The sequence below is a fragment of the Sebastes fasciatus genome, chromosome 24 (genome assembly GCF_043250625.1).
Source record: "Sebastes fasciatus isolate fSebFas1 chromosome 24, fSebFas1.pri, whole genome shotgun sequence".
Classification (NCBI taxonomy): Eukaryota; Metazoa; Chordata; class Actinopteri; order Perciformes; family Sebastidae; genus Sebastes; species Sebastes fasciatus.
In genome coordinates, this window is record NC_133818.1 from 11,632,915 (window position 1) to 11,658,952 (window position 26,038).

The 26,038-nt window shown below is 36.8% G+C and overlaps 2 protein-coding genes and 2 long non-coding RNA genes across 10 annotated transcripts in view; 2 read left to right on the forward strand and 2 right to left on the reverse strand.

Moving 5' to 3' along the window:
• Positions 1-699: 699 nt before the first annotated feature.
• LOC141762713 (ETS translocation variant 5-like) lies at positions 700-8,865 on the forward strand. Its single transcript, XM_074626725.1, has 13 exons — positions 700-852; positions 2,477-2,541; positions 2,627-2,711; positions 2,876-2,923; positions 3,065-3,115; positions 4,631-4,739; positions 4,818-5,090; positions 5,175-5,452; positions 5,587-5,649; positions 5,755-5,823; positions 5,930-6,081; positions 6,188-6,289; positions 6,909-8,865. The coding sequence occupies exons 2-13, from the start codon at positions 2,494-2,496 to the stop codon at positions 7,140-7,142; spliced, it is 1,512 nt and encodes a 503-aa protein (XP_074482826.1). The 5' UTR covers positions 700-852; positions 2,477-2,493; the 3' UTR covers positions 7,143-8,865.
• A 705-nt stretch (positions 8,866-9,570) lies between these two features.
• LOC141762714 (uncharacterized) lies at positions 9,571-11,311 on the forward strand. Of its 2 annotated transcripts, none has more exons than XR_012592879.1 (4): positions 9,571-9,752; positions 10,702-10,791; positions 11,048-11,117; positions 11,208-11,311. It is a non-coding gene; the product is annotated as an uncharacterized LOC141762714 (long non-coding RNA). The 2 variants fall into 2 exon arrangements; XR_012592880.1 differs by having other exon boundaries at positions 9,571-9,740.
• A 1,466-nt stretch (positions 11,312-12,777) lies between these two features.
• LOC141763092 (uncharacterized) lies at positions 12,778-19,298 on the reverse strand. 2 transcript variants are annotated; one of them, XR_012593012.1, is made up of 5 exons: positions 19,020-19,145; positions 17,404-17,473; positions 17,226-17,321; positions 16,626-16,697; positions 12,778-14,306 (listed from the first exon to the last, which is right to left on the reverse strand). It is a non-coding gene; the product is annotated as an uncharacterized LOC141763092 (long non-coding RNA). The 2 variants fall into 2 exon arrangements; XR_012593011.1 differs by lacking the exon at positions 19,020-19,145 and adding an exon at positions 19,157-19,298 and having other exon boundaries at positions 12,779-14,306.
• Positions 19,299-19,891: 593 nt separating this feature from the next.
• The window catches only part of LOC141762745 (voltage-dependent L-type calcium channel subunit beta-4-like), a 28,158-nt gene continuing 22,011 nt past the window's right edge, over positions 19,892-26,038 (reverse strand). For 3 of the 5 annotated variants that reach the window (XM_074626787.1, XM_074626785.1, XM_074626788.1), the window contains 2 exons: positions 25,630-25,815; positions 19,892-24,634 (listed from right to left, as the gene is read on the reverse strand). In XM_074626787.1, coding sequence (XP_074482888.1) covers positions 24,371-24,634; positions 25,630-25,815 — 450 coding nt within the window. In that variant the 3' untranslated portion in view covers positions 19,892-24,370. The remainder of the gene's footprint in view (positions 24,635-25,629; positions 25,816-26,038) is intronic. The other 2 variants (XM_074626786.1, XM_074626789.1) reach the window with 1 other exon arrangement.

The following is a 26,038-nucleotide window of genomic DNA, read 5'->3' on the forward strand; positions in this document are numbered from 1 at the left end:
AGGTTCAAGTTCAAGACCTTTATTTGTCCCCAGGGGGCAATTGGTTTTGCCGCAGTAGCAATCAACAAAAACAACATCTCATCACAATAAGACACACATACTGTACATTCCCACATACTAAAACACTGAAAAAAGGTGACCCTTGAAGTACCAAAAATATTAAAAAGAGTCAGTCATAGTCAGTTATTAATGCCACAGTCTTCATTATTATATCGCTACGCTAAATCATATTTACAAGTATATGTTTGGTTAACTATGACCAATAAGATAAATACGTTTTCCTTAATAAATGGTATTAATAAATATATAAACTGTATTATTGGATATATGAGTTAAAATCCTAATGGTATATTCTCGAACAATATAATAATAATAGTATTAAATATTACATATAATAATATATTAGCTAAACCATTCAACTAATTCATATTTTTATGATTATTTTATGTATTTGTATACATTTAGAACTAAGAAGTTAATTCATATTTATTTATTTATTTATTTACTTACTTACTTACTTACTTACTTACTTACTTACTTACTGACTTTTAATTGACTTCTTGGCAGCTCTGGCCCTTTAAGAGAGCTGTGGAGTCATGAATGAAACGCAGCCATTCATAAAAAACACAAGGGACTGACGTCCGAGGAGTCTCGAAGCCGATTGGCTCAGCCTCTGACTGACATTGCGTTCCAGCCAATCAGAGGGCAGCACAGCGCTCTGCTCTAGATCCAGCAGATCAGAGCTCTTCATTGAGAAAAATCCACAGCCGAGTGTTTTAATCGAAGGAGCTGCAGGGGATGTAGGCGAGGAAATCTGACATTTTCACCCTGACAAGAAACTTCACTCATCAAGTGAGTCCTGCATTAGTATTATTATTATATCACGTTATAAAAAAACGAGTGTACATGCTTGTTTTTGCTTTGTTTTGCTGGCTGTGAGCTGTGAGGTTGAGCAGATGTGGGTTAAAGAGGCGAACGCCATTTTCTGGAAAATCAAAGGCAACATTGCGTCCATTTGCTTGCATCTGTCGGCTCTGCAGAGAGGTGTTTTTCTTTGCAGCAGCTGTCTCTTTACGGCCTGTTTGCATGGTGAATCTTTTCTCTGTGGTACATTTCTCAATGGTGAGCTGCTGTGCCCCCCCCACCCCACCCACCACCTCCACCCCACCACCTCCCTGCAGGGATCAAGTTTCACTTCATTGAGAAAAACAAGGAGGTCCCACGATGCGTGCATGTCTCTCCTCTGTGCGTCACCCGCCAAACTCCATTCACAAATCTGTTGTTTTTGTTTTTATTCTGTGTATGGTCAACTAAAAAGGGTAAAAACACCACTATTAAAAGTCCCATCGTTTTTATTTTGTGTTTAAAGCAAATCGGCCCAACTTTTACAACTTTTCCACGTGTTATTAATATTAATCTTCAGAACAAAAGCCAGCCAGAGGTGTTGTTTACCCACTGCATACATCAGAGTGACTTCCAGTATGATGTAATCCATCATCTAATGATGTAATCATCATGTCACAATTATGATCTTAAGGTGTGATGGCTTTTTATCTTATGATATAGTTTGAATTGTGCTGGATTTAGCTTCATTTTCACAGGCTGTGATAGGTTAGAGTCACTTTAAAGGCACTTTAAACACAATTATCTAAAAAAAGTAATAACTACAGTAGTTAAGTTAAAATCTTGCTGGATCAGAGTTCCCAAAAATTTAACCCATTTTACTATCACACATGGGGCTTGTAAAGATAAGATAAGATCAGATATTCCTTTATTAGTCCTGCAGTGTACAGCAGCAAAGGGGATAGTGCAAAAAACAAGATGCATCAGCTAACACAGTAAAAAAGAGCTAAACAAAGTGTAACAAAATATGAACCACTTAAATAGAAGGAAATATAAAAAAAGGAGCAGTATATACAGTATTGACAATAAACAGACTATTAACAAAATTGTGGAAAATGATATTGCACAGTGAGAATGAAATGAAATCCCACCTGAAAATATCAGGTTATTGTCAGTTTTTGACAGTTTACAGAAAGTTACTAACAAAAAGTATAAAAATACAGAAAAAAAGTTTTGACGTAATGTTAAGTTATGTTAGTTAAGTTAAGTAATTTAAGTTATGTTAATGTAAAGTATAAATTGGGGCTGTGATGTAATACGCATTGAGGTCACTATAGAGCAGCCAGACAGACGTCACGTTTTTGTTAGATTACACAGCTGCTTTCTGTTCATCTCCTCAAAACTAGCATCACCTATTCAACCATGTTTGGAGAATAATTCCTCCTGCAGCTCGTGTTCATGTGAGATCTAACTTACAGGAGGTTGCATAATGCTGTCGTTGACGACAAGGCTTTTATAGCTGCTGTAAAACCACTGCTGTGGGGTCATGGAGGTTAGGAAAACACACTGGTGCATCCAATATATTCAGTATTTCCCTGAAAGTTTCCTGTCCTCCCACCTCTGCTTCTTCCAGGTGAAGACTCCTGCAACATGGACGGCTTTTATGACCAGCAGGTCCCTTTTGTGGTCCCTGAGAGTGTGAGTTCATCATCCCGTGCAACGACCCCCCGATTTCATTCACAATTCATGTTCACTAAACGTTTCTTTTTTTTTTAACCTCTAGAAATGTCACGTAGAGGGAGCAGAGAGATGTCTCAGCGACCGGAAAAGGAAGTTCATGGACACAGAGCTGGCTCAGGACACAGAAGGTAGGCTCATTACGTTCCACATGTGAAAGTGTTTACTGTGTCGGTGTTTAGTGGTGAGTGACCCCAAAAGGAGGAAAGTATCGTGGGAGTTCTGGAAAAGTTATTTCACTATGGAAAGTAATATTGATATGTAACATGTTGTTGATATAATGTGTTTATAACAGAGCTCTTTCAAGACCTGATCCAGCTCCAGGAAATATGGATCGCAGAAGGTGAGTCCCTTCCACGGGGATTATTAAAGGGAAATATAGGAAATAACTAACTGACGGGGAGAAATATGAAGCACTAAATCACAATATGAAATTTTGATGAGAAGAGTCCTTTTAATATCCTGTCTTTTTCCCGTCTGACAGCTCAGGTTCCTGATGACGAGCAGTTTGTCCCAGACTTCCAGTCCAATAAGTGTGAGTAGCTGTTTCTTCTCTAACATCTATAGACCGCGCTCAGTGTTGTACAATGACATCTGATAATAGTCCCTAACAAATGCTCTATTTACACCTGTTTGAGTGACTTTTTATAAAAAACTACAGTGCCCAGCTGTTTATGGAAATAACTGAGCATTTTTTTTTCATGAAACTATACATTTGTGACATGTTTTTTAAGAATTAAGTCTGCAGTTGAAACCAGTGGGCTTGGGACCGAGAGCAACAGATGGCGTTGACAGTAAATAATATACAATAATGCCTGCTTTATCTTAAGTAAAGTACTACGAAAATACTCCAAACTTAAAGGTACAGTATGTAGTACAATATTCCCCTTCTATTGTAGTATTCAGTTGCATAAGTACCTCATAATTGTACATTATTGAGGCTTAGTACAGTTGTCCCTACAATCTATGTGGATGAATACAATCCAGGTACTCTCCAGGGTCAACGGTGTAAACGCAGTATATGACCGTCACACCGGCCAGCAGTGGATCTGTGCCAATGAAATGATGGTGGTCATGTGGTGCAGGAAATAATGATGTCACAGATAAGACCTGAGTGTGGCGAAATGGTACATTTAGTGCTGCTGCCAAACACGTACTGCATGTATTTATTGCTGCTTGATAGCTGAACGACTCCCGGTCCGTACAATAAATGTGACGGCGATTGCGTCGCGGATGGAAACGTGGTGTAGATTGCAGGAAGGCTGAGATCAGATAGGAGGCTCCAACACAAAACTCAAATGTGAGCCGCGGTGCTGGAAACTAAAGAGTGTTTTACTGTCACATCTCTGGATATAAGACAAGGTAGACATTGCTCTGTAGCTTAAAGTGTTAAAGAAACTGTCAGAGGCGGGTTATCTTTTTCAATTTACGTCTTTAACTTCACCTGTTCAGGTGGTAGATCCTCTTGATTTGTTAGGTATTCTGTCAGAACCAGGCTTATTCCAACTGCTCACAACTCTTGTTTGTACTATTTTTGTACCTTTTAATTAAAAAAATGTTAAAACTGTTGACAGTATTTTTGTCAGATAACCAGGACAACAACAAACATTTTCAATTCTATTCAAACAGAAATATCAATATGTCACATTTTATCAATTAATGAATGGCTACATTTATTTCTTATATTATTTTCGCTACATTTAATGACATATTTATTTATTTATTTATTTATCAAGTCATTTATTTTTGAATTTATTCATTTATTTACCTTTAATGCATTGCAGTGATGGCAGAAGTCTCAATAAATATCTCAAAACTTCATAACGTAAAAAATAAATATAATATATTATAAATAAATATATAAATAAATAATATAAAATAACATAATATCTAAATGTATAAAATTGAATTTAAAAAAATAAATATATATATATATATATAAAAAAAGAAAATGTATCTAAATATATATATAATACTTATAGGATGAAGTCCTCTCTATTGATGGTATATGTATAGTCTATAATCTAAGTTCTTATTTGTGTGTTTGCAGTGATGTTTCATGGACCGCTTGTCAGCAAAGTGAAGCGAGAGCCCAGTCCGTCTACAGACCTGTCTCCCTGCAGAACGCCTCACGCTGACATGTGCCTTTATAGTTACAGGTATGAAATCAATGTGTTGTAGGATAATACTGATATCATATATTACCCAGGTACCTGACATCTCGTTCCTCTCCTCAGTGCCTGTGACAACAAGCCAGCTGGACTCAAAGCTCTGACTCCGGCCTCCACACCGGTACAGAGTGGCTCCACCCATCCTGCTGGACCTCCACCCGTACAGCGGCAGCTACAACCCTCCGCCCCCCCGCTGACCAGCAGCTGCCCACCGAGCCACGGTTCCACCCTGAGCCCCTCCCACCACCGCCGCCTCCCGCAGGCCAACCAAAGCCAGCAGTTTACTCTGCCGCGTCCGCCCGTCAGCTGCCCCGGTGCCTCTTTCAGCACAGAACAAAGGTAGAATGCAAGTTTAAGGCACTTGAACCAGAGGTTGCCAAAGTCAAACCCTCAAACTTCCTCTCGTGTTCTTCCACTCTTCAGGTTTCAGCGGCAGCTGTCGGAGCCCTGCTTGTCTTTCCTCGCGCCGGAGAAAACGGCGAACGCGCCGTACCAGCCCTCGAGCCGTGACGGGCGACCGCTGTACCAGCGCCACCTCTCAGAGCCCCTGGTTCCCCACGGCACCAGAGCTTTCAAACAGGAGCTGGTGGATCCGCGATACCCGGAGCCAGGGCCGCCTGCTTCAGGTCTGGCCCGTTCCCAGACTGCTTTCAACCACGTCACCATCAAACAAGAGCCGAGAGACTTTGGCTTTGACTCAGGTGGGTGTGTCATCTGCTATTTACAGTTTTACATGAGTCAAGTGAATGTGGCTGTGATGTTGTGGATTTAAATGGTATATCATTTTAGAGGTGAGCATTCAGAGACTGAAAAGACTTTGCTTTGTGTCTTCTAGAGGTTCAAACCTGCCAGTCGTCATTTGGGAAGTCTTCAGCCTTGTACCAGAATAACAGTGTCGGTGAGTTTGTGTGATACGTTTTACGATAAGTGTCTGAGCCTGCCGGGTTTTTCCAGTAGAACAAATTCTAACGTTGCTGATAATATTTCATTTTTCTCCCCACAGGGCTTGGCCATGACAGGGAACAACATTTGTATTATGACGACACCTGCGTTGTGCCAGAAAGACTGGAAGGTAAGATGGTGAAACTGGCCGGTGCTGAGCTTTAAAGCTGCTGATAATCTACGAGGAATCGATCATATTCTCACTATTTCGCTCACTGTGTCTTATTTGTGTGCAGGTAAAGTGAAGCAGGAGGGTTTGCCGTACCAGCGCCGCGGCTCCCTGCAGCTCTGGCAGTTCCTGCTCACGCTGCTGGACAACCCGGCCAACGGACACCTAATCGTCTGGACGGGACGCAACATGGAGTTTAAATTAATCGACCCCGAGGAGGTCAGTCATCGCCGAACACCCAGACAGGGCCGCTTTAAAAGGCTTCTTTAACTTTAAGGAGAAATATTTACACCGACTTAAACTTTTCCTCCGGTCTCGTGTTCAGGTGGCTCGGCTCTGGGGGCTCCAGAAGAACCGACCGGCCATGAACTACGACAAGCTGAGCCGCTCCCTGAGGTACTACTACGAGAAGGGCATCATGCAGAAGGTAAAGGCAGGTTTCACCTCTCTCTCCTCCAGTGCTCTTTCTTTCAGAAGTCTTTTTATTGATTGTCTATAATGAATAAAACAGTAAATGTACAGGGAAACACTCGCCTGTGTCACAACACATCCATCTGCTCACACAAAAATCACACACAAGCAACCACAGAAGATATATTCTAAATTAGGAATAAAAAAAAGTTTAAATTATAGACAATAATACAGAGAAAATATCTACAATTAATAGTAAACCAGAAAAAGTAAGTCAGGAAATAAAGGAATAGGATAGGAAAATAAATAAATAAAAAGATACAAAATAAATAAATAAAATAATAATAATAATAATTTTTTTTAAAAAATAGCTACACAAAAAATGTAAAATTTACTGACTGTTCCCAGGTAGTCTCCTCCAACACTCTTATGTGTTTAAACATATATTTTAAAGTAAAAGTCACATTTTATCTTTCCTTTTTAAGGGTTTTCCATATTAGAACATTGTCATATTACAGGGTAAAATCTGAGTATTGTAGGTCATGTCAACAGAATCACTGAATAATTGAAATTTGCATTAAAAATGATCACCTTTAATCATGATTTCTCTCCCCTCTGATTGGCTCGTCCTGAAGGTGGCTGGGGAAAGGTACGTCTACAAGTTTGTATGCAACCCCGAGGCGCTTTTCTCCATGGCTTTCCCAGACAACCAGAGGCCGAGTCTGAAGGCTGACCCGGACGCCGTCCTGCCTCCCAGCGAGGAGGACGGTCTCCCCACTCCCAGCTACGAGGAGGAGGGTCCGTACCTGGCTGAAGGAGCGGAGCAGTGCGTCCAGGGGCTGGCTTTCCCCGACAGCTACCCGTACTAGACTCCACAGCCTGGCAGCTGCACGAGACAGGAGATGTTTTACAGGAGGGACCTGAGCAGTGTTTGAGCTTTTCAACATGTATACCCACGTTATGTATATCACAGAAAAGATGGATTTATCAGAGAGTTTTTTATTGAAAACTTGTCTCTTTTAGCCAAAAGTAGTGGTTGCAAAATGAGGATTCAGCCTGAAAATCTCTGAGACGGTTAATCTGAACTCATTCCCTCAGCAAACATGCTATTTTTTGTCTAAAACTGTTGTAGTTCTGATTTGGTTTTATTTGTTATGATGGCTTAGGGCCACTGTTTGCAAAAAAGTTGTAATATTTTGAGATAAAGTAATAATATAACGAAAAAAAGACACTTTTCTTTAAGATAAGGTTAAAAATGTACGAGAAAACGTCATATTGTAATGGGATACGTCAATATTTGGAGGAGAAAAGGTCAAAATTGTATGTGTAAGTGTCATAATATGACACTTTCATGATATTATAACTCACTAATTCAAGAATAAAGAGTAATTTTACGAGAACAATAATTTGACACACAAACTAACAGACTTTTTTGTAAATTTGCATTTTGTTTAAATTACTATTATTAAAATAATTATTTTAATATTTATTTAAAAAATAATTAGTAAAATTACTATAAGAATTAAAATATTCTTTCTCGTAAAAATCACAGCTTAATTCTCAAAATATTACATCTTTTTACGGTTTTACTCTCATAACATTACAACCTTTTTGACACACAAACTAACAGACTTTTTTGTGAATTTACAATTTGTCTCAATTGTTTTAATAATTATTACAAAATAATTATTATAAAAAATGTATAATTATATTTTTTCCTCGTAAAAACTGCAATTTAATTTTCGAAATATTACAGCTTTTTACGGTTTTACCCTCGTAACATTACATATTTTTCCCTCAATATTTAAATGTTATGCTCAAACTCATAATCACAAAGTCACGGTGACCCTACAACCTGCTCGGTTGTAGTTTTGTAGCATGGCCGTCGCTGTACGTTAACTCTGGGATCTGTATTTCAACCAAAAAGTATCTCAAAACCATGGGCACTCCTTTAATTAAATTACTTAATTGTTTTTTTGGGCTGGTAAACCTTGTACTGCTTGAAAGGGACACACTTGTATTTTCCAGATGTTATAGTCCTCCTATAAACATGTATATTGAACTATCTTTTATGTACTTTTTCTTGTTTTCAAAGCTAATATTTTTGGCATTATATGGTAATTTTTTCCTAAACTGTTTTATGACAAAGGTACTGCTACTATTTTTCTGCAATACTGCCACTACGATGCTAATAATAAGCATGGACTTTCTTACAAACAGGCTCGCCCCAGTAACTGTACTGAGATAGTTTTCTGCATTTTGTATAGTTGATTTGCTTCAATGTGTAGAAAAAAAGGTGTATAATTATATATATATGGATATATTTTTGCAAAAGGCTGCGTTTGCTTGACGTTGTACTATGAGCTGCAAAGTTTAGCCTGCTAATGTATTGCATCAATTCCAGCCTCTGTGAGATGGATGCAGATGGAAAGTGGCTGTTTTACTGTATGATCACATGGTGGTGTGAGAGGAAGAGGTGGTGTGTGATGGAGGCTGGAGAAAGATGCCGACACTGGTGTGACGTCTACCCTCAGATACTGTATGTGTGCCTTCTGTTGATCTTTACTGATACAATAAACTATTTTACTCTTTTCCTGTTGTATATAATACACACTGTATATGGTCAGACTGCAGCTGCTATTAGCTTTTTCACTTCTCTTTACAAACAGCAGAGGGCACTGCTGCTTCTTCTTTGGAGAAGAAGGCTGGAAGACCATTTATTCATCTGCAAATAGATAAATATCAATTAAATATTTTAGCAACAAGTCTTAGGTAATATAAAATATAATTTTTTTTAAACGATTAACTAATAATAATAATAATAATAAAAAAAAATTAGAGAGGTGAGCAACAAAACGTGAATCTTTGAAGTCATTTTGGTGTGTTAAATTTTTTTTTTTTTCTACCTGCTGTGACCCAACAGTTCTTTACCATGACATGGTAAAGAACACCTGGATGCTGTATGAGAAGATGCTGGTGTCAGTAGTGGAATGCAACTACCGGTAAGTAAATACTTAAATACTGTTTTTTAGGTATGTGTATTTTACTAAAGTATTCCCATTTTATGCTACTGTATACTTCTACTCCACTACATTTCAGAGGGAAATATTGTATTTTGTGCTCCACCTAGGAACTATTTTTTTACACACCACATATATGATGCATTGTTACTTGCAATAAAGTATATTTACATGTCTACTTTTACTTAAATAAATGATCTGAATACTTTGCTATTGCTCCTAAATGATGATGGGGCCCTAATGTGATAATGACACTCCACAATGGAAGAAAGTAGACCCCCTCCTTGTGCTGCTCATCCCGCCGAGGCACAACTTCGCTGAGTCCGCCGAACTGAGCCGAAGATTCATCCGCGACGACTGACAACAAACAAACTTGAACGCACATGTCGCTCTCATCATCTCGGCTCTTAATTAAGCTGCTTTCTAAAGACGTATGGAGGACGAGAGGTGAGATATGAGGTCAGTCTGCAGCTTAACAATATATTGATTTTGTTTTAGTTGTCCTGTTATAATCAGAGGAAATCAACGCCACCTGTGGATGAGCTCACAAGCTGACATGAACGATTTGTGTATATATTGATTGACCATATGCCACAACAACACGCCATGATGGTGGTAGACATTATTTCTTTTTGCAGTCTTGTGTTTGCCTTTATTTTATTTTATTTTATTTATTTTTTTTGCAGTCTTGTGTTTGCCTTTATTTTATTTTTATTTTTTATTTTTTTGCCGTCTTGTGTTTGCCTTTAATTTATTTTTATTTTTTGCAGTCTTGTTTGCCTTTATTTTATTTTTATTTTATTTTATTTTTATTTTTTTGCAGTCTTGTGTTTGACTTTATTTTATTTTTTTGCAGTATTGTGTTTGCCTTTATTTATTTGTAATTTTAAAAAAAAAAATTTACAGTCTTGTGTTTGCCTTTATTTTATTTTTATTTTTTGCAGTTTTGTTTGCCTTTATTTTATTTTTATTTTTATTTTTTTGCCGTCTTGTGTTTGCCTTTAATTTATTTTTATTTTTTGCAGTCTTGTTTGCCTTTATTTTATTTTTATTTTATTTTTATTTTTTGCAGTCTTGTGTTTGCCTTTATTTTATTATTTTTTTCATTTTGTTTTTCCTTTATTTGGTTTTACTCAGACATTTACATAAACATACTTAATTAGATACAAATATGAAATGAACCAACTTTTCCACTTTTTACAATTAAATTATAGAACACACAGATAGAACATGGGTTGCTTTTCATGTGAAATAAGATAAATTATATAATTCTCCACTTTCCAGTGTTAATGCTAACTATAAATATAACTATAAAGTCTATAAAAGTGTATTGTTGTTGTATGTTTACTTTGACTGTCAGTTGTGTTGCATGTTAAGATAGGTGCTTTTATTTGTCACACACTTGTAGGTATGCTGTCTCGGTGGATAACATCTGGGAAGAAGAGTAACGTTATACAGACCAACTGAGGGAACATCTTCTCTTTGCTGAAGCTCTGAGGTAGGATATTTTTTCTCATTACCAGCTGTGTGGTGTTTAATGTTGTTGAATATTGAAGAAATACAAAATATTTTAAATTCAGTGACCTCTTTAGCTTCATTATGAGCATCTTGAAAATTCATAAAATTATAGGCTATGGTCTTTAACAGACATCATTCAGTGTGATATCATTATCTCTGATGTTCAGAACTTCAGAGTACCTGAAGCTGACATTACAGCCCATTTCAGGAACTCATTTGTCTTTGTTGGTTCTCAGAATAAAGAAACGAGGCGTTGGGGGACGAGCAGCAGACTGGATGGAGACGAGGACGTCATGGTGATGAGAGGTGGACCGGAAAAACATTCAAACAGTCAAATCAGTTTTATATTTGAATGATTGTGTCTGTAATGTGTTTTTATGCGTCTCCGTCCTCCAGAAAACGCTGGAGGAGTTGCTGGAGAACCACAGATGGGCTCATCAGAAGCAGGTCAGCCGCCTCCGAGACGAGATCTAAGATAAGCAGAGGATGCTGGATGAACTCACAAAGTAAGGAAACATTCGTAAAGCAAAATATTCTCTTGATACTGATTATTAGTTGTTTTATTTTTATTTATTTTTTAAAATGTTTATCCAGTATTTCAGCCTTTTTTTATTGATAGATGGTGTAGAATGGAACCAGGGGAATTACATGGTATGTGTTGAAACCACTTGATGATATTATGTCATAAAAATGTCATAGTATAGTGTACCATAAAAAATCAGAATTTAATATCATAAAAATGTCATTAAAAAGTCATATAGTATGCCATGAAAAAAAAATAATATAGTTTGTCACAAAAAATGATATAACATGATATAAAAAAAATTAATAATAGAGTATACATGGCAAAATATGTCAGAAAAAATGTCATGATATAGTATGCCATAAAGAATGTTATGAAAATATCATAAAAGTCATAGTATAGTGTGCCATAAAAAACAAGAATAAAGTCATAATATAGTATGTAAAAAAAATCATTAAAAAGTCATAGTATAGTGTATCGTAAAAAATCATAGTATACTATGTCGAAGAAAATTATAAAAAATCATAGTATAGTATGTCAAAAGAAACCATAGTATAGTATGTAAAAAAATGGAGGGGGTGGAGGTGCCAGGCTCCTAACGGTGTATTAAATGAATAAAGATAAATGCTGGTCACCAACCTGGTCACATGTTGCTGTGGGATGGCGTTCCATTCCTCAACCAGGATTGGTTGCAGGTCAGCCAGCGTGGTTGTGTTGGTCACTCTAACACGTACAGCACGCCCAAGCTGATCCCACAAGTGTTGAATTGGGTTGAGGTCTGGACTCTTGGCAGGCTGTTCCATTCTCTCTACTCCCACATTGTGGAGGTAGTCTGTGATAACCCTGGCTCTGTGGAATGCGAGCCTTGTCATCTTGGAGGATGAAGTTAGGTCCCAGATTGTGGAGATATGGGATCGCCACTGGCTGCAGAATCTCATCCCGATATCTCCCTGCATTGAGATGGCCTTCAATGATGACAAGCCTTGTTTTGCCAGTGCCATCATTGAGGGAACACACAACCATGCTGGTTGAGGAATGGAACGCCATCCCACAGCAACGTGTGACCAGGTTGATGACCAGCATGAGGAGGAGGTGCCAGGCTGTCGTGGCTGCGTATGGATCTTCCGCTACTGAGGCTCCTGACGGTGTATTAAATTAATAAAATGTAAAATTGCCAATATGTCTTGTTTGTTCCTTGTTACTGATAGAGAGTTCAATCATCCAATCCACCAAACAACTCAAAACAAGAGTCAGTACTAACAGGAGAATACACTGTTTATCATTGGCAGAGATTTTTGGCAAATCTTTCTTGGGCGCTCCCCACATAATCAGCTGTGCTGCTCATCCCACAAATGTATGATCCTTACAAGTTGGACATCATTGTGAAGGTAAATAAACAGGCTTTCCAACCATGTAAAATACAATGACCATTAGCATTGTAACAACAGAGAAATAATTGACCAAACACAAATTTCCAAACTTTTTTCCCAGTTTATTTTATTTTATTTTATTTTATGGGCCAAGGTGCAGTCAGAACAGATGCGTTTTCAGTCAGATGTGTTGAGTTTCTGCTGTCAGTAACAATAAAAATGAATTTTATTTATATTAGGTTACAATATAATACAATACAAATAAGGTTACAAAATGCTTTTCAGAAAATACAGCAGATAAAAGCAAAAACAACAATAAAACAACAACAGAATAAAATGAAACAACAGTCTGATGTCAACAGGTAGAGCGTGCCACAGTGTGAGGGTGAAAGGATCAATCCCGGCTCCCCTGTCCAGCTCATCAATCCTCAGACTCTCCCAAGTTTTCTCCTCAGTAGTGTGAACAACATATATTAGAACAAACGAAAAAAATTCAACTCAGGAATAGCTCACCAGGATAAAGAGCTGATATGACTGCTACTCGATAACCTCAGGTGAGCTGGTCTGAAGACCTGAGGTTATAGGTTCGATCCTTATGTGGTGCAGTGAATTTTGAGGTCTAACATCCAAAATAAAGTCAAACATCCGACAAAACAATGTAGAAATGTATCTGAGCAGATAGCTCAGTGTGATAGAAGACTGGTTTGAAAACAGGAGGTTTTGGGTTCAATCCTTATGAAGTGCAGCAAGTTTTAAGGTCCAACATCCTAAATGAAGAAGTCAAACACAGCAAGAAACACATCACTTGTGTTATGACAGATAGCTCAGGGTGATAGAAGATGAGTTGGAATACTGGAGGTTACGGGTTAGATTCTTATGAGGAGCAGTGAGTTTTGAGGTTTAACTTCCACAAAAAAGAAGTCAAATATACAAAGAAACACTATTCCAGTGAGATCAGTGAGGTCATATAGTTCAGAGTGATGGATACCAGGTTGGAATACTGAAGGTTGTGGGTTCAATCCTTATATGGTGCACTGGTGAGTTTTAAGGACCAACATCCTAAATGAAGAAGTCAAATACGATCAAAAACAATATATATAAGAGTGTTAAGACCGCTAGCTCAGAGTGATAGAAGCTGGGTTAGAAGACTGGAGACTGGAGGTTGTGGGTTCGATCCTTATGTGGTGAGTTTTGAGGTCTGACTTCCACAATGACGAAGACAAAGTTACCAAGAGAACAATCCTAGTGTGCTTGGCATTGGTGGGTTGGTGGTGGAACATTCGGTTTGGATGGTTGTGTGGTTACACAAGAACTAGAGTTCGAATCCCCGGGGTAGTGGGGCCGTAAGTGTCAGGTACCGAAGGGAGTATGAGATGTGCGTCTCCTCCTGGGCTTTCGGAGACATAGAACGGAGGGGTTATGCAACACAAAAATGCGTCTTTTTTCCTTTTCGTGTTTATTTAGTGAAAAACCCTGCATTTCTCCTGCATGACCCCCCTCCGACCCGTCTGGTACACCGTCTGCATTCAGCAGAAGAAGACGTGGATGAAGTCAGCGAAGAAACTCCGTCATCCTCAGTCGTGGTCAGAAGACTGCACTCATCTGGGGAGAAGAGAAGGAAGACATGAGATTTGCATGACATTCACAAACATCAGCGCCTAAAACAACTATGATAACAGTCATAGAGTAACTTCTACAAATACTACTACAACAACAACAACAACTATGATTACAGTTACAGAATAACTTCTACAAATACTCACACAGGAAACGTGTACTATACTCTGACTTTAATGACTGTTTAGATACTTTAATGACTGTTTAGATACTATCCTATGACTTTTTAATGATTGTTTTTACATACTATATTATGACTATATTTTTTGACATAATATATTATGGCTATTTTTTTTTTACATAATATTTATTACTTTACATGTTTTTTTTGCGACATACTATACTTTTTTTTTAATAATTTTTTTTGACATACTATACCATAACTTTTTGTTTTTACATACTATACTATTAATTTCTTTTTTGACATAGTATACCATGGCTTTTATTCAACATACTATACTATGACTTTTTATGATTTTTCTACATACTATATTATGGCTATTTGTTTTTACTTACTATTCTTTTACTTTTTTTTTGCGACATGCTATTCTATGTTTTTTTCATAATTTGTTTTGACAGCATGTCTTTCTTTTTACATGCTATACTATGACTTTTTAATGATTGTTTTTACATACTATATTATGACTATTTTTAATTACATACTATTCTTTTACTTTTTTTGCGACATACTATACTATGTTTTTTTTATAATTATTTTTGACATACTGTTGTAGGACTATTTTTTAAAATACTATTCTATGACTTTTTATGATTTTTTCGACATACTATACTATGACTGTTTTTCATTTTTAAGACATATTATACTATTCCTGTTTTTGACATACTATACTGTGACTTTTTTTCGACACTACACTATGACTTTTTATTTGACATACTATACTATTAATTTTTTTTCAACATACTATACTATGACTTTTTATGATGTGTTTTTACATTCTATATGACTATATATTTTGGCAAACTATACTATGACTTTTTAATGATTTTTTTGACATACTATATGACTATTTTTTTTACATACTATTCTATTACTTTTTATCTTTTTTTTGCGACATACTATACATTGTTTTTTAATATATTGTTTTTACATACTATACCATGACTTTTTTTTTTACATACTGTAGTAGGACTATTTTTTTTAAATACTATACTATGACTTTTTTATGAATTATTTCAACATACTATACTATTACCATTTTTTTTACATACTGTACTATGATTATTTTTTGACATACTATACTATGACTTTTTATATATTTTTTCATCATACTGTACTATGACTTTTTTTTTTACATACTATACTGTCAATTTTTTTTCAACATAGTATACTATGATTTTTTTTGACATACTATACTTTGACTTTCTTATGAATTTTTTTGACATACTATATGACTATATTTTTTGACATACTATACTATGACTTTTTTGGCATACTGTACTATGACTTTTATTCGACAAACTATACTATGAATTTTTAATGATTGTTTTTACATACTATATTATGGCTATTTTTTTTGACATACTATACTATTACGTTTAATTTTTCTTCTGTGACATACTATACTATACTATGTTTTTTTCATAATTTTTTTGACATAATATACCTTGACTTTTTTTTACATACTGTAGTAGGACTATTTTTTTTATTAATACTATGACTTTATAATTATTTCAAAATACTATACTATGACTTTTTTTTTATATACTGTACTATGATTATTTTTTTGACATAATATACTATGACTTTTTAATGATTTCTTTACATACTATATTATGACTATTTTTTGACACACTACACTATGACTTTTTTATGAATTATTTCAACATACTATGGCTTTTTTTCGACATACTATACTATGACTTTTAATGATTTTTTTTTAGATACTATACTATCATTTTTTTCAACTTTGTTTCGACATACTATATACTATGACTTTTCTATGATTTTTTTGACATACTATACTATGACTTTTTTCGACATACTATACTAGAGCCTTTTATGACTTATTGAGTCATACTATACTATGAATTTGTATGATTTTGTTGACATACTATACCAGGACTTTTTATGACTTTTTTCAACATATTATACTATAGCTTTTTTATATGAAATTTGTTATGACACACAATACTATGACCTTTTTCATTAAATTATTTATGACATACTATAGAATGGCAAGCCAACATTTAGTCTGTTTTAATTACTACTACTATTATTACAACAACAGAGACAAGATTGAGATTAGGATGCTAAATTAGAAATCCAATTAATTAATTACTTACCAAATGTTTGTTCCTTGTGCTGCAGTCCTCGTCTCCTCCCGGCCCTTCAAGTCTCTTCGTTCATTCAGTAGTCTGGACAGAAAACAGAGACATTTAAACCAACATTAATAAACATATAAAGTGTCTCCTGCCCCAATAACAGATCCTGGTTCACCACTTTTTAAATAGACCCTTTGCATCAGTTTTCATGCCAGATAGATCAAAACCGTGTACAGCCCAAATCACAGGAAGGTATACATCTGATAATCTGATCATGTAATCACAATGTTCCTGGTGTGATGGTGACATTGAGTTAAAAGTGAATTGCATTTAATTTAAGCCCCTTTAAGTCACAAAATGACTCACAATGATTAAAAGGAGACCTTCACTGTCTGTCAGTCCATTCATTTGTTAACAAAGGTAATGAATAATAAAATAAAATACAAATAAAAAATAAATAAGACATGCACATACTACGTAATTCCCCTGTTTCCATTCTACACCATCTACTAGCAATAAAAAAGACTAAAATGTCGGATAAATATGTTTTGAAAACAAATTTTAAAAATCTGAAACAATAATCAGAGTATAGAATATTTGGCTTCACTGATGTTTCCTTACCATGTGAGTTCGTCTAGAATCGACCTTGTCTCGGAGGCGGCTGAGCAGCTTCTGATGAGCCCATCTGTGGTTATCCAGCAGCGCCTCCAGCGATTCCTGGAGGACGGAGACACATAAAAAACACATTACTGACACACAATCATTCAAATAGAAAGACAGTAGTGTTTTTCAGGTCCACTTCTCCTCACCTTGACGTCCTCGTCTCCATCCAGTCTGCTGCTCGTCCCCCAACACCTCGTGTGATTTCCCTGTGAACCAACATAGAAGACAAATGAGCAGTAATATCAACTTTAGGTACTCTGAAGTTCTGGACATCAGAGATGATGATATCACGCTGAATGATGTCTGAAAGTCCATGTCTATTGCAGACCATATCCTGTCATTTCATGCATTTTCAAGAAGTTCATAACAAAGCTAAAGAGGCCACTGAATTTAAAATATTTTGTATGCTTTCAATATTCAATTGCTGTAAAGATATGTTGCGGAAATTAAATTTTTGCTAATATTGCAGATAAATGGCAGCTAGCAAGGTCAGCTTTGACTCTTAGCATCTAATTATACATGAATTCAACAGTAATATTAAGTTATTTTTTAAATGCAGTTCAAAATACATAATCACTAAGCTGTATGGTAATGACACACAATAAATACTTGAGAAGAAAAGATGATCTTAAACTTGTTTTTCTTGATCTTGAGGGTCACCTATGTGGGCGGCCCAACCTGTCATCCACTTACTAACTTCTGTTTCCATGGAAACTAGATAAGTTTGGCTTTGGACTAAGAGCTCAGAAGTGTGGCACATTTAGATGAAAAAATATATATAAATGACATAAATAATTTTAATATGGTGTAAAGTAACATGTATATGAAACAATTCCATTTGATATCATGTCTATATTATAATTGAATTAGCTCATTTTACATATCTCATCATAGAGACCATAGTTGTGAACAAGGTCTGAATTTAACCTTTTCCCTCGTGGCAGGTCTCTGAACATTTCTACCAGCCACTTTTACAAAATTGTAAACACTGAGTCAGTGTTACCAGACTGTAGAATTATGGAATAAATCATGTAACCTTAATGCATGACTATATTTGGTAACACTTCATTTTACAGGTCTGCAAATTTCATGGTGATTAGGTGATAAATAGCAAGTTACCTATTTTAAATTTCTTTGGAATTACTGCCAAATTACCCCAATATTTACCAAATATTTACCTCCAAAACCAAAACTAATAGAAGACACTTCTGATCAGACACAAGTCTCACCATTGTGTGACTTATTGTTTACAAAAATGTAACCTGGTAGCTGATGTCATGATTCAGGGAGTTTTTAAAGAAATTTAAAATAAGTTATTTGCTAATTATTATCTATTTATCAGCAGATATGGAAATAAAGCAGATCAATTAACTTTGTATTCTTTTCCTGGAAATGTATTACATAAATTACCAGCTATTGGGAAATAGTGGAATATAATTATTAAATAATGTTTATAGTGAAGTAATTTCCAATAAATTTATAGGTAAATATTGGGGTAATTTGGCAGTAAATCCAAAGGAATTTCAAATAGGTAACTTTACTAATTATCACCTAATTACCATGGAATTTGTGGACCTGTAAAATGAAGTGTTACCATATATTTAATTTAGGCTTTAGAATTGCTTTTTAAAAATATTTCTTAATATAAGGAAAACCTGTCTCCATTTTTATGTCAACACTATGTATATATTTAATTCAAAATGTCATTACTGGGACTTAAACATGCCCATAGTTGCAAAAACACCCTCCTACCTGTTGTTGTTTACTTTAAGTGCTCATCATCAACCACGTGTGCAGACATTAGCAGGAGTACAGAGCAACAGACGCGATTTGTGTTTGTTAACTGTGTTTGTGTGGCCGTTCAGCCTCTGACTGAACTCATAACTCACAAGAACCTCCAGTTCTCTCTGTTGTTCTCCTCCAGTCTTTCTCCTTCTCCCTGTTGTCCCTCCATACTTCCATAAAACGCGAAGTTTAAGCTCAAGTTGTTGTCAGCTGTCGCGACGAGAACTCGACGGCTCTATCGAAGTCTCGCGAGATCACCAGCACCAACACAACACAAAGATATTCACTGTAAAAAGATAGATGACACAAAGATATTCACTGTACAAAGATAGATGACACAAAGAGAGATGATAAGTTGAAAGGTGTTTTAATGATACCAGTATATTTATCTATCATGTAAATATATTTAACTTGCACTGTCAGTGATATAGGTCAGTAAGTTAAGTGTTGTTCTTGATCCCATTTAAGGGTCAACCATAGACCTTTGCATGGTACCCCCCTGGCCTTGGGCCCCCCCTGACGGCGGTCCTGTATACAGGATCTGTATGAATTTACCTGCTTTTCACCTGTTAGATATCAGGCTTCACACTTAAACTGGCTAAACTTACACTGTGATTTTATAGTTTTTTCGACATACTATACTATGACTTTTTATGAAATTATTTATGACATACTATAGAATGGCAAGGCAACATTTAGTCTGTTTTATTTTTTTTAGTCTAGTTGTGCCCTAAATGTCCATTTCCTTGTTAATGATGTGAAACTCAAGCGGATAAAAACATCAACAAAATACAAACTACAACATTCAATACAGTAATAAATAAATACTGTAGACAACCTTAGAACGACTCTTTTATTTTGAAAAAGAAATGTTTTAAGTCACTTGTAGCTTTGCCTTAAACACAATCACCTCCAATTTTCATGTATTTTTCTTTAATTCCTTTTTATAAATTAGAATGGTATATTATGCATGCAATACCGCGTTAGCCGCTTAGGTTTTCATCTTCCACAGAAAAAAAAAAGATTAAAACACAAAAATCCCTTAAAAGTCCAGATGAAGCTGCTTGGAAAAGGGTGGTTGGAGAAGCCACAGCATGAAGCGATGTACACAGTTTGCGGTTGCATAGTACAGTACATGAAGTTCCTCATTTTAAAACAGCATGCCGTTTTGTATTGCACATTACTGAAACTTTGTATACTGGACCTTGCTGTTGTTCCAAGTGTCCCACATGGGTCGTCGTCTCATTTCAGCACATGTATACAGCAAATAGCATCTCTCAAAGACATTATGTACATTTATTTGTTATAAAAATAATCGCCAGCAAATATTCATCTATTACTTTTCTACTGGAATAAATATTTGTTCTTTTGCTTATTTTTTTTTTGTCCTCTTTTGTTTTACACTTTACCAAATAAAATCCTCCCTATAAATTCTGTATTTTGTGGTCAACTTGAGATTTAATCCGTGAGAAGAATTTAAATTTTGAGACAAAAGTTAGTGATGAGTTTAATTTTGAGACAATTTTGGCCATAAAAGGTGAAAGAAAAGGAAAAGAAAGCCAGGACAGACGGTTGTTTTAGGTCTGTGAGTGAGCATGGGATATTTTTATTCCAATCTAATTCCACGACTCAAAAGGGGCAAACATCTCTCATCAGTTTAGGGCGTTCACAAAGAGAGGGTTGGTGGGACGCTGGTCTGGAAATCCCTTCTGATTGTCTCAAGCAGCCCAGCTCAACATTGGTTGGTTGGTTTGATTTTGAATGGAAAAATGGCTCCCTGTTCAATCAACCAATGGCCTTTATGCTATGGGGCAGAATGAGACATAAGCGTGCCTGTAAACAGTCGCTTTAAAACTTTTCATTTGCAGTCTTGGTGTTTCAGTCCATTAACAAACAAGTGTATAACAAAGAGATTAACAGGGTCAACTGATTCTTATGTATATACTGTTTATATATATATATAGAATATTCTGTGCCCTTATACCAGATTCACATTGTGGGAACTGTTGCTCAAAAACACCGTCGTTTTTTTTGCTTATTCTTTTGTGCTATACAAGTTTTCCCCCCTTTTCATCCAGATCTATACAAAGTGATCTTTTCAGAGAAGATTTTGCATTTTAAATCAATAAATTGAGAGCTGCTTTGCACCACGGGAAAGAATATGCTCAGTATTTAATGTCAGGTCAGGCTTTAGGTTGTTGTCAGGGTAAAAAAAAAAGGAGGATTTGGCCATGTTCTCCTTTGAAAGTTGCTCTAAATAGGCCTCGCAAATTAGGTCTGTTGAAACTGTGTCATACAATTTTTGGGGGCAGTCAAATATCTCTTATACAGGACGGAATTTACGTCTACTTTCTGATTCAAATACAGAATTTGCTAAACAAAGAAGTTCCTCCTGACCAGTTTGAAGAACATATTATGAAGACTAAAAGCCCTGCTAGCAGTCTTAGTTATTCAAATCTTAATTTTAGATCGCACTCTGTATAGATCTCAAGACAAAAACAAGTAATTATAGCTCCTTATATGTAAGAGAACAGATCCTATGAGCATTTAGTTCGAGGTTTGTGAGGCACCAAAATGATCTGGTGCTGCAGCGGTCGCTACTGTACATCATGTTTGTCAGAAAGAAAAGGGGTCTCAGTATTAAAGAGAAGCTTTAAGATTTGACTAAATATGCCAAAGAAAAGTCTTCTGACAAATATGGTCGGTTATACTATACAGTTCTGATATCAGAGAGCAAATCAGGATGATAATCGTTTGTTTCCTTAAGTATATTTCCCTGGTGATGTGTTTTTGTTTCTTGGTTGAAGCCAGAATATGAAGGAATTAATTAATCGTCAAATAAAGACAAAATTAATTTGATTTTTATCATTCGTTTATGTCAGATTTGGTCCTCCATATAATTAAAGAAAATATTTATTTTTTATTTTTTTGTGGATTGTTACATTTTGTGGCATTAGAAAGTAAGCTAAGCTTTCTGGACTGAGGAAAAGCTTCATCAATATACAGCAGGCTGTCCTTCGTCTCATCAAACAAAGACACAAAAGACACACCGCCAGGAGAACACATGAATCAGATGACACACACGACTCAGTTTTTCCAGAAAGATCTCCCTTTTAAAAATGTAAAGAGCATCCAAAAAGTGTTTTATCTCTACATGACAAACTGTTCAGATGACTTATGTTCTTGTGGCTTTCGTAATTATTTTAAAATGTTGTCCCGCTAAGATAACAACTCAACCATCTCATTATTTCAAGATAACAAATGTTGCTTACTCTCTCCTGATGCCTCTTTCTCTCAAAAAGGTGAGGAGGAGGAATGACTTTGTGGATAGACTAAGAAGTACGGAAGACCTTTGTCCTGTGATAAGACAAAAAAAAAGCACTTTTCAATTTAATGTTCCATTTAGCCGAATGTATTAAGAATTTAAAGCCTGTTTTAAGGCTTAAAATTGGCTAACTAGAACCACTTTGTTATCTGGGAGATGAGATAATTAAGTCGTAAACACAAAATAATTTAATATCTTAAAAGGAATAAGATATGTACAATATATTATGATAATGATAACAAGCCTTAAAAACATTATTAGCGACCACAGCACCTCTCTGCTTCCGTACAAAGTACCATGTGGGTGAGCTAAACTCTTGTCCATGTTAATTAACCTTTTTGTGAGGGCTGTTCACTTTCTACCTTTAACATAATTCTGAATTAATAGACACTGTTATCATTATGGCGACTCCACTTTTGAGTCATGCAATCCACTGGAACTCTTTTTCAGAATGACATAAACCAATACTTATTTTTTTTCTTTAGCAGTGTATTGAGTTACAAACCGCAGGGATCCAGACATTTCATTTATCTGTAATCTTTTTCTTTTTTTTTTTGTGTAGAGATGTGCCCTATACTTCTACAAACATCAACTTGCTTACAGTAAGGGATCTATTTTTACGTTTGGAGGGGAACATGCTCTGCAGTCAGGACAACATGCCAGCTACACAGAGAATGAACATGATGCAACCGATCCTGCCGTGTCGCATTCTTAACGCTTTAATCCCCTAAAACCACAGGAAGGAACTTCAACGGCCGTGACCCAACCGCATGACTTAACCACCATCTGTACCTTTGTTTTTTCCGCTTTGATTTCAATGCTAATAAATGCAAAAACAACCTGTAGTTGCAGCAGCAGATGCTCTTTTTAGGTTTATCATACTAAAAAAAATGGTCCTATTCTTCACGCTGGCAGGCGCCAAAAATATCGAAGAGAACATCCCAAAAGGTTTCTATGCTGGTCCACATCTCGACAACATCAAACGGCGTCTCAAGTAGTATTTTGCTATTGTGTTTCACTATACTATCTGACAGACTGTCACAGCTATTGCCTTCTCTCTAAGTGCTAGCTGTTAACAAACAGAAGCAGTATTGCCTTCTCCTACAGTGTAACCGAGATCTGATCCCAGCACCATCAGAGTCTGCTCCGCTTATGACGGTGAGGGTCTTCACCCAAATGAAATCCTAAAGCTTATGCTACAGAAAAGCTGGCCTTTGCTCAAAGTGACTTTCAAATAGCAAAATAGTTTGGGAATGTGAAGCACCAGTTTTTCAAAAACTAGCAGCCAGATATCGTCTGCACGCCCCCCAACACGAACCCCACCACCTAACTATAACGCCTTCCCACACAATCGGGTGATTTAGAAAATTGGACCTCCGTATCTACACCTCATTAGAAGAGAATCCAGAAAATGCTAGGTACAAAATATCAATGAAGTGGATGCGGAGGTTGATCATCTATCAGCATGCAATAAGCTAAATGGTGAGAGGATTTATACACGGCCCAGGGTTTGGGTCAGCAGCCTTCAGCAGTCTGTGTGTGCAGCGGACTTCCCTTCCGGCCTGGTGCGACGTCCCAGGCGCTTAGAAGCCCATACACCATCACCATCACCATCCGACCACTATCCGTAATTAGCTTGCTGACACAGGCAGCGAGCGCAATCTGCGCTGCACGTCTGCTGAGCTTTGTGTTAGTACAATCCCAAAAGGTCCCGGGAAACATAAATTAAAGGAATTCATTTTACAGCATTAGTTGAACCTCTTTGACTACTCGCGCTGTTGATTGACGGGGGTTGCCCTGGCAGCTTGATTTAAAAACAAAACACCTGAACGTGATTTTTGTTGGACTTTTAAAGAGAAAAAACAGCCAGGTAGACAAAACAAATTAAAACCGAAACATAAAAAGGTACAATTTGGGACCGTCTTGGCTCTGTTTGCAGCGTTTATTTTGGAATCGGGGCCATTTTTGGGCCCTGGTGATGATAGAAGTAGGCTCAGAGCCGGTGCCGGGAGTCATGGCTGTAGCTGCCCGGTGAACTGCGATTGCGGTGTGGCTTGTATGCATCCTGATAGGGGTCCTGGTAGTCCTGGTAGGGGTCCTGCTGCTCTCGGCTATGCTGCGAGCCAGAAGACATGCGGTTGCGTCCCTTGTGCGCCCGCTCGTTGTGGTAATTCTCGTCCGATGTCATCAGGTTGCGTCGTTCGTTCGGGGTGGAGTGGTCTCCCGTGTGGTTGCTCTGTCGCATTCTTTGGCTCTGCTGATCACATGAACATAACCGAGGACACAGGTGAGGCTGCAGACAACACGACTTAACACACAAAGAAAGGACATCAATGCATAGTACGAGGTTTTATTAAGCCTAATAGGCTGGAAATCGACCGAAACAACCCAAGTAGTATCGAAACTTCTCTAGTTAAACAATTCCTGCAATCGATCCTTTTTGTGCCCAGATCTAGAAAAAGATGACGCAGCCAATCACCGCAAGCGTTCTTTGATTTATTGCGACGTGTGATTGGCTCACTACCGCAGCAGCTGCAACCCATACAGCCGGAATTGCCTGTAATTACATTTTTTAAACAATATCCAGCCCCAATGCCTAATAACTTAAAGGTCCCATATTATAAAAAAGTGAGATTTTAATGTTTTTTTTTATTATAAAGCAGGCTTAAGTCCTATATAAATACTGTGAAAGTATCGAAACACTCAATCCACAGGGAGATACACACAGCCCGCATTCAGAAACTCTGCATTTGAAACAAGCCGTCAGGATTTCTGCCCATTTGTGATGTCACAAATATACAATATTTAGATCCTTGACACAATTTTAAATGTAAACATTCTAAATGTGTCCCAGTTTATTTCCTGGTTGCAGTGTGTGTGAATGTCATCAGCTGACAGGAAGTACACATGGACCCAAGCTGTTGCCTAGCAACGCCAATTCTGTTGCAATTCCGTTGCAATTCTGTCAAAAAGTGCTAAAACGGAGCATTTCAGACAGAGGGTAAATACAGGCATATTCAGACAGACAGTGTGAGGAAAATAAAGTTTTTTTTTAACATTAAAGCATGTAAACATGTTCTATTAAAAACACAAGTATGAACCTGAAAATGAGCACGATATGGGACCTTTAATAATAACTTAGAAGCCGAAAACATGTATTGTATATATTGCATCTTACCTTTATCATCTCCTCCGGCGTGGACAGCTCTACAGATACGTAGCAAAATGAAAACAAGAACTAAAAATGTGTACCTGCAGTCCAGAGATGCTGGTGGGGTAGGGGGTGAGGGTGGTGGGGCCCAGGTTGCGTCCCAGCATGGGGTTCAGGGGCGTCGCCATCGAGGTATGGGTCGCCTTCCAGTAGGCCTCGAGGTATTCGGCGAGATGCTCGCAGGCGTCCTCCAGCTGGTTCTCGTCCAGGATGATGTCAAACATTTCCTGTGAGCGGCAGATGGTCAGAGGGAGGAAGGCAGGTATGAAGCTACTGATGAAACTGAAAATGATCTGCACACTGAGGTTCTGTTGTGTTGCTGTTTAAAGACTTATTATATATTAGTATTGTACACAAATGAGTTGGTGTAACTATATGTGAATGTGAATACAGAGAAAGGCAAGAGGCAGAAGAGGCATTTGTCTCTGAGTGCACATCTTTGTGTCATCT